Source organism: Mixophyes fleayi, chromosome 10 (assembly GCF_038048845.1).
Source record: "Mixophyes fleayi isolate aMixFle1 chromosome 10, aMixFle1.hap1, whole genome shotgun sequence".
Taxonomy (NCBI): Eukaryota; Metazoa; Chordata; class Amphibia; order Anura; family Limnodynastidae; genus Mixophyes; species Mixophyes fleayi.
In genome coordinates this window covers 8,572,994-8,588,346 of record NC_134411.1, presented here as the reverse complement: position 1 = coordinate 8,588,346, position 15,353 = coordinate 8,572,994, and the positions used below count along the sequence as shown (strand labels likewise).

At 39.4% G+C, this 15,353-nt stretch overlaps 1 protein-coding gene across 2 annotated transcripts in view; it reads right to left on the bottom strand.

Annotated features, from left to right (window-relative positions):
* Positions 1 to 10,648: 10,648 nt before the first annotated feature.
* RASSF7 (Ras association domain family member 7) overlaps positions 10,649 to 15,353 on the bottom strand; it is a 48,389-nt gene continuing 43,684 nt past the window's right edge. For both annotated transcript variants that reach the window (XM_075187813.1, XM_075187814.1), the window contains 3 exons: positions 14,846 to 15,014; positions 13,326 to 13,421; positions 10,649 to 11,769 (listed from right to left, as the gene is read on the bottom strand). In XM_075187813.1, the coding sequence (XP_075043914.1) occupies positions 11,738 to 11,769; positions 13,326 to 13,421; positions 14,846 to 15,014 (297 nt within the window). In that variant the 3' untranslated portion in view covers positions 10,649 to 11,737. The remainder of the gene's footprint in view (positions 11,770 to 13,325; positions 13,422 to 14,845; positions 15,015 to 15,353) is intronic.

Sequence of the window (15,353 nt, the reverse complement as noted above, 5' to 3'; positions counted from 1 at the left end):
ATGGCGCATCTAGACAATAATTTTACCAGGGCGATTTAGTCCCTCTCCCCTTTTTGACAGCTAAGGCTGCCGGCGGCTGCACACTATGTGCTGGTCCGTTCGGCAGACAGGTGCTGCTCTAATTATTTTAAAATCACAATTGGGCAGAACAGCCGGGCAGCACACTCTCCCTAACTGTCTCTGCCAAACGGACCTGCACATAGTGACCAGCCGCCGGCAGCAAGCCCCTGCTAGGGTGGGGGGGGGGCGACTGCCCTGATCGCCTCCCACCCTGTGGATCCGCCACTGTTGTGTTAAAACACAATCAGAGCGGCAGGACAGGATTCCCTGCCTGCCTATCACCTGCCGGAAACATTAATATAGTGAGCTGCACTGCTGCAACTGGAAGCCCACTGCTGCTAGGGGGGCACTTGACCTTTTGGTACAGATACCATTTTGAATAAGTAGCTGTAGTTTTGCAAGAGTTAAACCTCATTAGGCCAGGCAAAATACGAGTGGGCTGTATGTAACGGACCACCCTGTGTAGATTCCCACTATCAAATTTGTGGCCCCAGGTGATTTAACTTTTGCAAAACTACAGCTACTTATTTAAAATGATCAGAATGGTATCTGTGCCCACTTTGCCACCTGATTTCACACCCCAAACTTTGTTGGGCCAGGCGAAATACAAGTGGGTTGTATGTAACTGGCCACCCTCTGTGGACTCCCACTATCAAATGTGTGGCCCAATGGAATTTAACCCTTGTAAAACTACTACTTACTCAAAGTGGGATCTGTTCATGTTAGGCCAGGAAAACTACAATTGCAATCTGTGTAAGGTGGCCCCTTTGGTATTAATCTAATGTTAAATCAGTAATACAACTTGATTTAATTCTTTAAAAATAAAGTTTTCTGAATAAGAAACTGGAGCATGATAAAGAAGCTAACTTCAGCCTTGTTGAATGTGTTTGTTTATCCCTCATAAGCACCACTGCCAGAATGATTGTCAGAAAGCTTTTGTTTATTCTTATTTTACTAAATATTTGTCGAGGCGCTCACAAATTATCTTATAACAAAAACAATTCAGTGTCTGAAGTTAAAAAACCACAACAAAATAAACTAACGTTCGAATCTCGATAATAGTAATAACATCCTGGGGGGGTAAATGTATCAAGCTGAGAGTTTTCCGGCTGGGTTTGAAAAGTGGAGATGTTGCCTATAGCAACCAATCAGATTCTAGCTATCATTTTGTAGAATGTAGTAAAGAAATGATAGCTACAATCTGATTGGCTTTTCAAACCCGCCGGTAAACTTTCAGCTTGATACATTTACCCCCTGCTGTCTTTTCTAAATGACGGATTGTGAGTATTGACAGCAGCGAAACCGCACTGTAAAACAAATCGCCTATTAGCCCGGCTCCCACAAGGTGCTGTGTGCCTTCCAATGACACCACAGCTGCCCCTGTCACACCAGGCGAAAGTATTTGTCTTTCATTGTCCCGCGCTCCTGGATCACGCCCCCCCTGAGTAAAACCACGCCCACCAACGTCACACAGCTTCTGGGGTACGTGCGCATTGACACAGTACTTATGGCACAAATGCCGAACCACTGGCTTGGAAACTTCCATCTAAATGGAGGGATCTATTTTCAGAATTCATAAAATCACCCGTGGAGCATCCATCATATTAAGACCTGAGTGTGCAGTTGCTATGTTTGTGATAAATCAACGTCTAGCTAGATGCTACCGTGTCTGAGGTGGAGGATTCTTTAATCGGCCCACATTGAGGGCAATCAGGTCACACCTATGGGTGGGGTGAGCATTGGTACACTCCTCACAGTAAGACGTGCAGAAACGAACGCGCCGCACCTCATCCAACAGGATGGGAGTGGGTTGAGTGGGTCCGACACGCCCTCTTCAACCCTGATTGGTTACTTGGAAAATGGAGGCGGTGAGGTTAGGTGGAAGTCTGTAGTCTGATTGGAAGATGAGCTATAGAGGCAGAAGGGCGGATGAAGCTGTTGTGGGCGGCAGGTGGTGTGGGCAGGGCTCTTCCAGCTGCAACTTACAGTCTGTTTGATGCATCCCAGTCTACATAACTTTCAGCTTTAATTCCACTGTGATATCTCTGTAATCAGAAACATTGCTATATAGGCGAGTTCAAGTGAGTAGTATTATATGTATTTGAAAATATTTTCATTGAATTTGATCCTTTGTGGCATGCATTTTTATATTCTTTATCTGTATATATGTTTTTTATATTGTTATATATTTTGATAGACAACACTTGATACTATTATAGTTATTACATTTGTAATTCCCCAATATTTAGATGTAAAATGGTATTATTGCATTTCCTGTTCAAAAGGTTCTCCTGTGCTGCACACACCATTTCTTAAAACATGCTCATGCCCTATATAGGTTACAATATATATCTATAGAAAATGTGTATTACTGCATGTTTTAGTCATACGCAAACGACAAAGTTAGTTACAGCTAATATTCGCAGAACTCACAAGTGTTGAATAATTATGAATGTATAGTGTGATTTTTTTTTTTTTTTATTTCACTGTCAACTTTTCACTTTGCTTTCTAGGAACACTTAGTATTGATAATAGCTGTGTATCATATCTATCTTTATTAAGAAAAGAAAGTTTATATCATGATTGAAGTGAGAGTTAAGCATAGACCCACTCAGGAAAAAACCAAGCGGATTCCTGTCATGTCTATAATGAATGTATATGTTGCCTGGCATGGTGTCAAGCCCCCTGCAGTGGAATGTGGGAGTTTCCAGTAGGCTCTGTAAAATGAAAGCGTCTGCAGAAGTCTGGATACAGTATCAGTGTATGGAATGTGTGTTTGAGAATTGCTATATACAGACCTGCTAGCTGTCACTGACTGACTATATGTGGTGGGTGCAGCAGTCCTATAACACTATTCTGCTAATCTGCAAGAGATGTACCTCAAGTGTACTTGCATCATGGAGAAAAAGCGTCTTTAGAACACATTACACTACTTTGTCATGCTATCTATGCAGGTACACCAAACTTATCAGAGTGAGAACCATTGCAATTTGTGTGTGCAGAAATATGTGTAATATATGCCCTTCTATTCCTTTTACATTTGTATACTGTATTGGGATGTAAGACGCTGATAATCAAATATTCTTTGCAGTTAAACTGTGAAAACAAATACAAGTCCGTATTTACTTGAGGGGCGTGAGCCGATGTCAGCAAATGCATAGGGCTCCCATAATTTATTATTCCTAAACGGCAACACCTAGGTGATATGAGGTTTGTTCAGGCCATAATGTCCACTATCTGCTTCCTTGTGGATGGCAGTTATAGCAAACTCCTTATTTATCATGTTAGGTACACACTATAAAATTTTTCTCCCAATGCATGTCGGTTCATGTATACACACTATACACATTTTACAAGATTTGCCTTCAGATCTATGCTCTTCCATCTGTTTTAACTATTGACTAAAAAAAAGATTGTGACTCTGCACACTCCATAGAGATCTATGGACACTGCTGGTAGCCACTGCAGAATTAGAAAGACATCGTTCAATGAGATATTTAGTCCTGTTTAAAAATCAAATCAAACAATAAGTTCATTGCTGGAGAGTACACAGCTGAAAAACCTGTAGTGTGTACCCACCTCACTCCTTATAAGGACATTGAGGGGCAGATTCAATTGGCTGCGCTTTATTACTGTTTATCTGGTAAGAAGTAACACTTTTGCTCTGAAGGGCCACAACAAGTACAAAGAGAAAAAAAACCCTGAAACTTACCAGCACTACCAAAACCAACTTCTCTTTGTAAGTAATGTTTTGAGCTGATTTTTACTTCGATTTAGAGGTCGGAAGTTAACATTTTTGTTGACTACAACTCTTTGAATTTCAAATGAAAGCAGACTTCTTTTTCTGCCTCACAGAACTGCATCAGTTTCTCCTTGTATCCCCTGCGCTGTGTACGTTACTGCTGTCTGTGTGAACACAATAGGTGGAGTGACATGGAGAGCAATGGATCTTTCTGCCATGCTATTTTTTCTAGTGGTTTTTTATAGTTCTGCTTGGAACACAGCTCAAGTTAACTGCTGGTGTGGAGGTTTGAGACACCACTTTTTTAGGAAGTGATTTGTTAGGGGAGACAAAACTGCATTTTTTTCTGAAGTTGAGTGGATAGAAACGATTTGACAGTTTTTAATCGGATACCCACTTGTAACAGATGTCTGTTGCCAGGGTTTCACAAACCTCGTCCTCAGGGCTTCTAACAGTGCAGGGCTTCCAGGTGACAAATTTAAATGAATTTGTACAACTGTGTAACTGTTACAATGTGTCAGTCAGTAATGTATACACCTGTGCTCCAGCAAGGAGATATAGAAAACCTGCACTGTCCTAGGGCCCTTAGGACTGGGTTTGAGAAACCTGCCCACTGGTAGTCATAGCAGTAGTGACTTGCAGAGGTGTCCAAACTCAGTCCTCAAGGGCTACCAACAGTTCATGTTTTCAGGATTTCTTTAATCATGCACAGGTGAGTTAATCTATTTGGTCAGTAATTGTCCCACCTGTTTCTACAGAAAGAAATCCAGAAAACATGACCTGTTGCTAGCCCTTGAGGACTGCGTTTGGACACCTCTGTTGCAGAGTGTGCTACTCATGGGTTGCAATGCATCAAGCCATGCAGGTAGAGCCCTGGGTGCGTGTTTACCTGGAATCCTTCTTAAAGAATCCAGTGAAAGTAAAATCCTATCAATGAATAATTGTAATACGCATCTTACAGGTCTGGTTATTTTAGTGTATAACTGCAGTAATGCATATTTTAAAATCACATAACACTTAGCAACCATATGAAATCTAACATGCAATTCTTTTCCCCCATTGGATAACTTTTTTTGCGGCCTTGATTACCGATAGTCAATCCACAGTACTTCAGATTTATCTTGCCTTTTAATGAACAAATTACTTGTCTCTTTCCTTGAGTTATAGATTGAGTTAAGTTGTATTAACTGCTGGAGTATATCATTGTCCCATGTCTGCTCATATTTAGTCATTTAGTTCAATGAGATCACTATGGACGAACTTATTTATGAATTGGTTTAAATTTAAGTTCACTGTTGAGTGTCTGGATAGGTTTAATAAGAGCATGAGTGAGTACTGGGTTCTTCTCACAGTTAAGGAATATTTTTAAATGGTGCCAACAGAATTATATTTACAGTTCATAACAATAATTACCCTTTGCTAGCATCTTAATTAGCAGGTTTGAACAGGCAAAGTGTTAAAGATCCAATAACTGGACTAATTTTATAATGAACATGCTGGCATTTGGAAACATCTCATTTGAAGAACCTCTTTAATAGGAATAATTAATATTTCCAGAAAAAATAACCTGCTGACAGGGTTAACCTCAATAAAAGGTATTTTGGTAAATGACCGGGAAGCTGCCCAGTGAATATATTTTGTCACTGGAGTGACCCAGATCTGAGATTTTTTATAGAAGTACCGTATTGTCCTTTATATAAAAACACATCAGCTGTAATTTACAGAACTTGTTTATGGACTATAGGGGGAATGAAAAAAAACCAAACAAAATCCTTTCAACATGTCACGTGACCTCATTACTTTCTAAATATAATTATATAGTTTATGTAATATTTTACATATTTAAGTTACTTGTATAAAATAAGAACATATTTAGTTATACTCAAATTAATGTTTTAAGATAAAATACTTGTTTGGTGACAGTTAACTTTATGCTATGGTGATGAGCAGGCATTCTAGTATTTAAAAAAAACAACCAAAACACTGCCACTATAACTTTGGTAACTGTGTTTTACTTGGTCAACCTGATCCCCGAGACACATTTAATCAATCAAAAACTGCAAGTGTAGAATTGTTCTTACTGTTGAATTTCAATAGACGAGAAAATATTTAACGTAATGGGTTAAAATGAAAAGTTACTTTCTCCTTGCTGTATATAAGGATGCGTGGTTAAATGTTTATTCAGTATTTGTTTTATAGGTTTGCTGTTGCAGGAATCTGCACTCTTGGATCTATATCTGTTGAAAGCTGAAGTTTCCTACGAAAATAACAAGAGACGATCTGCAGCCAAGTATTTTACGGTCCCTAGTCAAGAGGAGACCATCCAGATGCAGGTGAGCCACTGACTAACGCACATTGCGCTGCTCCAAGAATGCCACTGTGCGTGTGACAGCGGCTAACCAGCCTCTTGGAATGACGCCAACCCCTCCAATATACTGGAGCCTGTTCAAGTGATTGCATTCGGCATATTTTTATTAAGACTTTATACTTATGTTGTTGTCCCTGTGTAAACTTACTTTTTGCTAGAGGTTTTTGATATACAACTTGCAGAAATAGTGCTCACTTACTGAAAGTTTTACGGTAACTGTGTTATGAATATATATGAAGCTTATAAGGCAATTTAACTTTCTTGTTGAAGAATATTCCCACCCAACACAAAAATTACTAAGATGTTTATGTAGTCTCCTGAATCAGCAGGTCCAACAATGTCTGGAACTGTCAAAGTTGTATATCAAAAACCTCTAGCAAAAAGTAACCCACCTCTTCCTTAAAGCCTTCCAGTCCCCCACCTAATTGACCTCATGCCCTCCTTCCTGTCCCCCTCCTACCTCCCTCCTTGTCATTCTCCCCCCCCCCCCCCCCCCCTCTCAGTTCTCCCCCTTTCCTCCTCCTACCATTGCGTCTGTCCGTCCTACCCTCACCTTAGATTGTATGCTCCTTTGAGCAGGGCCTCCTGTTCTCCACCACCTTAACTCTGCTCTCCAGCTCCTTGTCTTTCCGTGAGGTCCTCCTGCCCTTCTACCCCGCTGGGCGCTCTCACCTCTAATCTAGATGTACCTTTAGCTTCCGAGTTACTGTGCTTTTTGTTAACTGTACTGTGCTGCCTCACCCTTTATCACGTTCTGTCTGTCCCTGTACGGTGCTACGGATACCTAGTGGCGTCCTATAAATAAAAATTAATAATCAGTAGGAAAGGTTGTTTATCCCACATATTCCTAGTGGCTGTATTAAGACCTTTTCAGTCATCAACATGGAATGTGAGGTCAGCATTATACAAGTGACTTGCAACAGTTCTAATTATTCAAGAAATTTGACAGCCAAGTACAGAAGACTGTACACCAAAACCAGTCACACATGGAAAAATTGAATGGCAGGACCAAGTATAAATTTGCAACACTGGCGTTTTGCATTTGCATGTGTCACTGAGTTCTGTTACTGAGAAGGTGATCGCACAGACTGGGCACTAAAGATAGTTTTGTCACTAGATGATTTGATCCATCCTTTTCAGGCCTGGGCATCACTACAGAACCTTGCAAGCTGCAATAATGTTGGTTACCTAATATGCACCGATCAGCCACAACATTAAAACCACCTGCCTAATATGGTGTAGGTCCTGCTTGTGCCACCAAAACAGCTCTGACCTATCAAGGCATGGTCTCCACAAGACATCTGAAGATGCCCTGTGGTATCTGACACCAAGACGTTGGCAGAAGATCCCTTCCGTCCTGTAAATTTGTGGGGTCTCCGTGGCTCTGATTTGTTTTTTCAGCACATCCCACAGATGCTCGATTGGATTGAGATCTGGGAAATTGGAAAATTGGATGCCAATTCAACAACTTGAACTGTCATGTTCCTCAAACCATATCTTGAATAATGTTTGCACTGTGCCAGGGTGCATTATCCTGCTGAAAGAGGCCACTGTACTTGGTCTGCAACAATGTTTAGGTAGGTGGTTCGTCAATGTAACTTCCACATGAATGCCAGAACACAAGGTTTCAGAGCAGAACAATGCCTCTGCCAGCTCGCCTTCTTCCCTTAGTACTTCCTGGTGCCAACTTTCCCCAGGTAAACGACACACACACTCGGCCGCCCACGTGATGTAAATGAAAATGATTCATCAGATCGTGCCACCTTATTCCATGGTCTAGTTCTGGTGCTCATGTTCCCATTCGGCAGTGGACAGGGGTCAGCATGGGAACTCTGGCGGGTCTGCAGCTACACGGCAAGCTGCAATACCCTTTTAGTTCTGACACCTTTCTATCATAGCCAGCATTAACTTAAACAATTTGTGCTACAGTAGGGTGTTCTGTGGGATTGGACCAGCCGGGCTAGTCTTCGCTCCCCAGTTGCATCAATGAACCTTGGGTGACCATTACTCTGTCGCTGGTTCTTTGGTTGTCCTTCCTTGTACCAATTTTGATAGGTACTAACTACTGCCTACCAGAAACACCCCACAAGTCCTGCCGTTATGGAGATGTTCTGACCCAGTTGTCTAGCCACCACGATTTGGCCCTTGTCAAAGTCACTCAGATCCTTACTCTTGACAATTTTTCTTGCTTCCAACACATCAACTTAAAGGACTGACTGTTCACTTGTTGCCTAATATATTCCACCCCTTGCCAGGTGCCATTGTAACAAGATAATGAATGTTATTCACTTCACTTGTTCGTAGTTTTAATGTTGCGGCCGATTGGTGTAAATGCAGAGTCTGTGGCCAGAGTACATAACTTACCAGACCCCCCCGTTTTGTTTTTCATTTGTGTTTTTACCAATTCAATAAAATGTACATGATCGATCACATTTGATTTGTGTTTTTACTTGAGGGCTTCTTGCCCTTTTTAAAGTTAGTCAGTTTCTCAATGTGTATAAAACAATTTTTAGTAATTGTGTAATATCACTTTAAATTGGAAGATGTGATTTAAGAGAGTTCATAAATGTATTCTTAGTTATGCTTCTACAGTGGTGTGACTAGAAAAAGTTACTGCTCCTTACACAGAAAAATAAGGTGTAGCTATAAAGCAAACTTGCAGCATATAATGGTAAGCGTATGGAACCTCAAAGTCTGCAGAGCCACATTGGTGCCAACTATATTTACCTTCTACTGACCCACTATTTTATGAATCGGCAGGAGGTGACTTCACTATTCAGGTGGTGATTTCATCTGCCTCACCCTCACAGCAGTTATTGGCCAATTACCCATGCAGGACAGGAACATGTGTAGCTATTTCATTGTAAAAAAAAAAAAAAATATAGGGTAGCACTCCTAAGTACAAAATGGAATGGAACCCCAATCCTTAAGTGGGTGTGTCCTAGTATTTCTATGTTTCTTGCAATTACTTTCATGTTCACTATGACAAAACTGACACGTTTCATACCGGTCATTGATTTTGAACTTCCTACCCCAGTGTGCATATATTTATTGCATAGAATTGAGCTATATCTATTCATCCCAGTAAAAAAAGGGAGTGGAGGGTGGATTAAATCTCCAGCAAATGCTGCTGATTTTCTCATTAACTTAAACTTGCTGTGTGAGTAATATGTTGGGGGCCCTCTTTAAAATGATCAAATTATTCATATTCATTACCTGACCTTGCCATCCATTTTAGCCATGTTTTAAATTTTAAAATATTAAACTCTACAGTGTTCACTTTAAAATGGACCTTTCGTCATAACCGGTATGTGTGTTATCAAAATAAGAGTCGTGCACTCAATGAATAATACCATTTTGGATATCTTACAATTACAATAAAAGTACAATAGTAAGGTGTTTATCTTGATTTTTCACTGGGACACTTATTTTGAAGTAACATTAGTGAAACAATCACTTATACTAGCAACTGATGTTTATAGATGTGGTTATAAGAAATGCATTTAAACTCAGAAGTTCCCTCACTGCCTGATATGTACATTCCAAATTCCTGTCGCACTGGCTGCGTTTGTTTAGCTATTAAAACACCACTCCTGTGATACTGCCCTTTACAACAAACATTTACACATAATGTTTAGAAAAAAATTACAGGCTAAAAGAAGAAATAAATAAAACAAACAAACATCCAAGCTCTATACAACAAACAGGAAGTGAATTACCTGGTTTGTTTATGCTGGGATATAAAGGCTTTTTCCTCTGTAGTTTAAAGTTTGTAACAAAAATAGTGGTAATATGGTTTGCCCCTCATGTCTTTAAGACCTCCATGTTCAGGGCCAGGGACATTGATCCAGTGAGTAAGAGGTGTTCAGCAATTCCATATGTAAGAACATTTGTTTGTATGCCATCAGAGCTGAGAAACCAGTGGCAACTTGTATCCAAAATCCTTTAGTGTGCCGTATAAACCACCTATACTTTTTCTGCTCTAACACCTTCAGACTTTGAACGCAGTATATGCAAAATGGATTTCAGTAGGTACTCTGACAGCAGAGAAAGTGATGCACAGTTATTTTATTATGTAAGAGTTTGAGGTCACCTCGCACGATAAGGTGGAGCTGAATAAAAGTTCTGTGGTTCATAGGTGACATGCATGAACCAAAGAATATTCTACTCCGCACTTGGTTATTACTTCATCATTGATCTTCTTTAAAGCAGGTTTTCCTCTTTAAATCCTTTTGTCTAACCAGAATCTCAAATATATATACAAAGAGTAAAAATAACAGTTTAACAGAGAAACTGGTTTTCACAAAAATACAAAAGATCAATAGGTAATTAACTACTCATCGAGTTGCAATGCATATTCAGAGCCAGAACATTTCCATTTTGTACAAAACATAAGGGGGGAGGACTCGGAACCAATTATCATGGACCGCAGAGATGGGAGGACTAAGAATACAAAGAATGAGTAAAATCCAGGGCAAACGAGCCAGAGAGCCAATTCCTAGGGAGCTGTGAGAAAGGGAGTTATGGGTTGTGAGTTAGCTGCACTGTGGGAAACTTGGGGAGAAAGCAACCAAATATTCACCAGATTCCTTGAACTCCACCCAACTGAACATGAAAACTGAATATTTATCTGGCTTACCATGTCGTCCCTTCACAGAAGTCCACCTAGTGAAACCGCTCGCTTATCAAAGAAGGAGGAGACGGTGAACGCCAGTGAACTGGTATGACCGCACTTGCAGAGTTATTCAGGCGTTTCTGTAATGGCTTTTTTAATATTTGGAAATCAGGATTCTGGTGTGGGAGAATAATCAGAAACCTGGGTCTACAGGGGTTGTGTGGCCAACAATTATCTCTGACTCCTGAGTTTTGTATGGCATATTGAATGTCTTTCCATGTGACTGTTCATTTATATGGCCACGCTACGGTCTCATTAATAACCATTATTTACAATGGAGGTGGTTACTCCATACATTTATCATGCTTCCTGCTTGACTGACTCACCATATTAAATGTTTAAAGGTGTTGTAACCAGAAAGATTTTCTTTAATTGTGGGTAGAAAGGAATGCATATGCTATATAGTTTTGCTATCCCACTGTACAAGCTATATGTAAACTTGGAGTGGCATTTTTCCTGATTGTCTGCGTATACATTTTTTAGGATCTTGGCACACCTGGCTGCACCACATCCCCTCCCACAGTGTCATACCTGTAAGTCAATACAGTTCTTGTGAGAGAACAACATTCAGGGATGATAATTAAGACTACCAGAAAGAAACAAAAGGGTACATTTTTTTTTATTATTTAAATACTCCAATTATGTAAAAATGTACACTTATTTTGAAGGGATGAACAAGTTTGTTGAGACAAACATGTTCTCACTCCATGTCAATTGCATGCGATATATTCATATTAAAAGTTTAGAAATGATTCCCTTATACACATGTAGAAAAAGATGTATAATACAAAATATAAACATTTGATATATACATTTATAATATTTATATTTGACATAAAATTGCAAGTCCATAATAATGTCCATAATATGGTCGGGCTTCACTATTTATTCTTTAAGTCCATGCTGTGTCATGGGAAGGTACCACTGTAAGAAATATACAAAGAGGTCATTAATAGTGATAAAGAGGGTATGAAACAAATTCTGTTGCCACTATAGAAAGTCTTTGCTAGGTCTTGGGCAAGGAACAATTGCAAATATGACATCACCAAAAATCAAACCTATGCAGATTTAATTGTACTTAAATTGCATTCATTGCCTCATGTATTGTGGCCAGCCAATTTGTGGGCTGGACTAATATTTAGAGACTACAGGCCTGATTCATTAAGGAAAGTTAAGTAAAAAATTGAGTAAGTAGACTTCTGGACAAAACCATGTAACAATGCAAGGGGTGCAAATTCGTTTTCTATTTTGCACACAAGTTAAATACTGACTTTTTTCATATAGCACACATATCAACTTTAAATTAGAGGAACAAATAAGCAATCACGTATTTGTGTGCTACATGAAAAAAAAACAGCCAGTATTTAACTTATGTGCAAAATAGAAAACTAATTTGCACCCCTTTCATTGTAACATGGTTTTGTCCAGAAGACTAATTGCTTAATTTTATATTCAACTTTCCTTAAATAATCAGGCCCTACATTCTTAAGCTCTGTAGACTACATCTCATTTGCTGCCCTTTTCTCTCTCATGTCTGTTTCCTTCTATGCAAACGATTGAGGAAATGGAGATGGAGGCTGCTAAATAATGGACGAGGGGGGGCTGTTGTATTTATGTGATAGGTGGTGGACTGCCGGTTTGAGCTACCATAAGCCCTTAAAAGTACTTTATTTCTTACATTATAAGTGCATGGCCCTGGTGATTCTTCTTTTAACTATCTACATCCAGGACAGGGGGACAATTTACACAATAGGGTGAGGGTACTGTCAAAGTGCCCAGAGTTTGCTTAATAGCATACATTTTATGATTGTATTATCCCAATTCTTGCATTTGATCCATTGTAGCTTTGTCATTTCTGTAAGCGCCTATCCCTCATCTTTAATAGGCAACTTTGTGGTGTTTTTTTCTTTTTGGATTATTGGGGACAAGGACCTGTCTATTGGACAGTGATATTAATGTGGCTAGTGCAGACTTTATAGCACGTCTTGGTGCAACCTTGTTTAAAAAGGTCTTTATACTGCCAGATGATGGTTAATCCTATATTATACTACTATATTATTTTGCATTGGACCCAGATTTGCTGGATTATACAAACAAGATGCCGATATGGAGTACTGATGTACATCATGAAAGGTCAGCTACAGGTAGATAGAGAACAGGTAAACAAAGGTCAACTAGTGAACAGGGTGCTGTGAATGGTCTCAATTACACAGAGGTTTTACATGAATGTTCCAATTTTCATTGTGATTTTGAATAAGGTCAGTAGAAGTCTCTTGTGTGCTTTTTATAAACCGTTCCAGGTAAATTTTGTTTTTTAAAGAGCAATGACTTTTTTTCCTGAATGTCACAATTGAGGTAGACCCAGGAACCACCCATTCTGAGGCATGCATGAGAAAGCAGTTTGATATACATGCAGAAAGCACCCACCACCAAGAAAGCAAGAAGCAGTGTGCAGAGAGGGAAGCGTCACACATACACACCCTCTGGGCTCCGGCTGGAGAGCAGAGCGTTCTGCAAGTTACGAGGGTGTCCCGGTAGATTGTTGGAAGGCAGTCGTGGCAGGGAGTCTGTGAGACCTGTAGTAAAAAGCGACAATGGAGAGTTGCAACCTTAGAATATGCTTCTATGTGCACAGCTAAGGAGGATACGTCTAATAAAGTGCACAGATAAAACTAGGTTTGCTTTCATTTTGCAAACAGAATTACAATTTGACAAATCCGATTTGTTGCTGTGTGTTAAACTGGGTACACATCAATACAATTTATTGTGCAGATCACACAATTCACAACAGTCTGTGAGGATATTGCAATCCACGGTCATGTTTTATTGTACCAAAACACAGTGAATTTGATCTGGTTTTCTAAACTTCCTAAAAATCATGATCAATGATGTCTGGCAGATATCTGTAGAGTGTGTCCAAAGTTGCAATCATTTCAGCAGATAGTTGAGAGAGATGAAGATCACAGATCTGATGGTAAATTGTGTCGGTGTGTACACAAGAATCTGCATTTTTAATCAGGACTTTCAATCGTTGGTGAAATCGTTACAAAAATTGCATCTCAAGTAAGGCTGGGTACACACTACAGAAAGTTTATACCAATGCGGTATTGTTAACAATTTTACAAACGACTAAGAAAGAAAAAAAAAAAAGTCCCTATCAGCATGCCGATTCCTTTGTACACACTATACACCTTTTACCTTCAGATCTGTGCTCTTCATCTGTCATAACCATCGGCTGAAAATACTGTGACTCTACACACTCAATAGAGACCTATGGACACTCGTTCGTGAGTACACACACACACTGTAGAGTTGAAACGTTGAACGAGATTTTTAGTTCAGTTTAAAAATCAAACAAAACAATGTGCTTTGGAACAATAATAGTTAAATCATTGGGAGCGTACACCCTTATGTGATAACAAGCCAAAAACGGACGTTTATCATGTGATTATCCCGATAAGCGGTTGAAAACCCTCTAGTGTGTACCCAGCTTAACAGAACCTTTACTGTGTAATAAATGTCCCCTTCCTGAACTAGCATACTCCACTAAAATAAACTAATTTATGAACAACCACCTCTCATACAGAAGGGCCTATTCACACACAGTTCATTGTGGTTTGTATTGCATATATAAACTGTTCATTGGATTTAGATTGTAGTTGTGTAAACACAGAAAAGAGCCCAATCACACTTCTGCTTGCCACCCTTTCAAACCTAGGAGTCGGCTGTACATGGGAGTTAGAATACTAGTCAGAGTATTAAAACCAACCTGTAGCCAATAGTAAACTAGCTTACAGTAGGTACGCACACCCTAATGAATTGTGCCTATAATTAATATGCGTATTATAATATAGACCAGATTCATTTTCTCAGTAACAACATTGGTTTTGACATTGTCTAAGACCTGAATTGCTAGATGTTTAATATTAGATAAAATTGAAAGTAATTAAAACCGGTGTAATGTAAGTATGTTGTTCTTTGATTGTAGCTGCACTTGTACCTCTACTCCTGTGCTGCTCTTCAAAGTGCATGCTGGTGGGATCTGACAGAGACTCGTCATCTGGTCGCAGTTGGCCATTTGTGATGGTGGAACCTGTTTGTAGGATGAACTGTTGGAGGTTGCACTGTCTGAGGTCTTTATTGAGCTCCTCCAGCTCCTGATTTTTGACCTGTAGAGACAGACATGAGAATCCATTGTTGCCAATATCCATTATTATTCACATTAAAATAACTTATTTCAATTTGCGGTCTTCGGGCCAGATTCATTAAAGAAAGTAAAGCAAAAAAAAAAATTTTTTTTTTTAACTTTGAACCTTGGTAAAACCATGTCACATTGGAGGGGGAGGTAAATTTAAAATGTGGGGACTGAGTTCTAGTTGGGTAGGGCATGTCCTAGTTTAACTTTAAATTTCAGTGTAAAAATAAAGCTATCAAGTATCTGTGCTACATAAAACTGGCAGAATTTAATTTATGTGCAAAATAATAAACTAATTTGCACCCCTTGTATT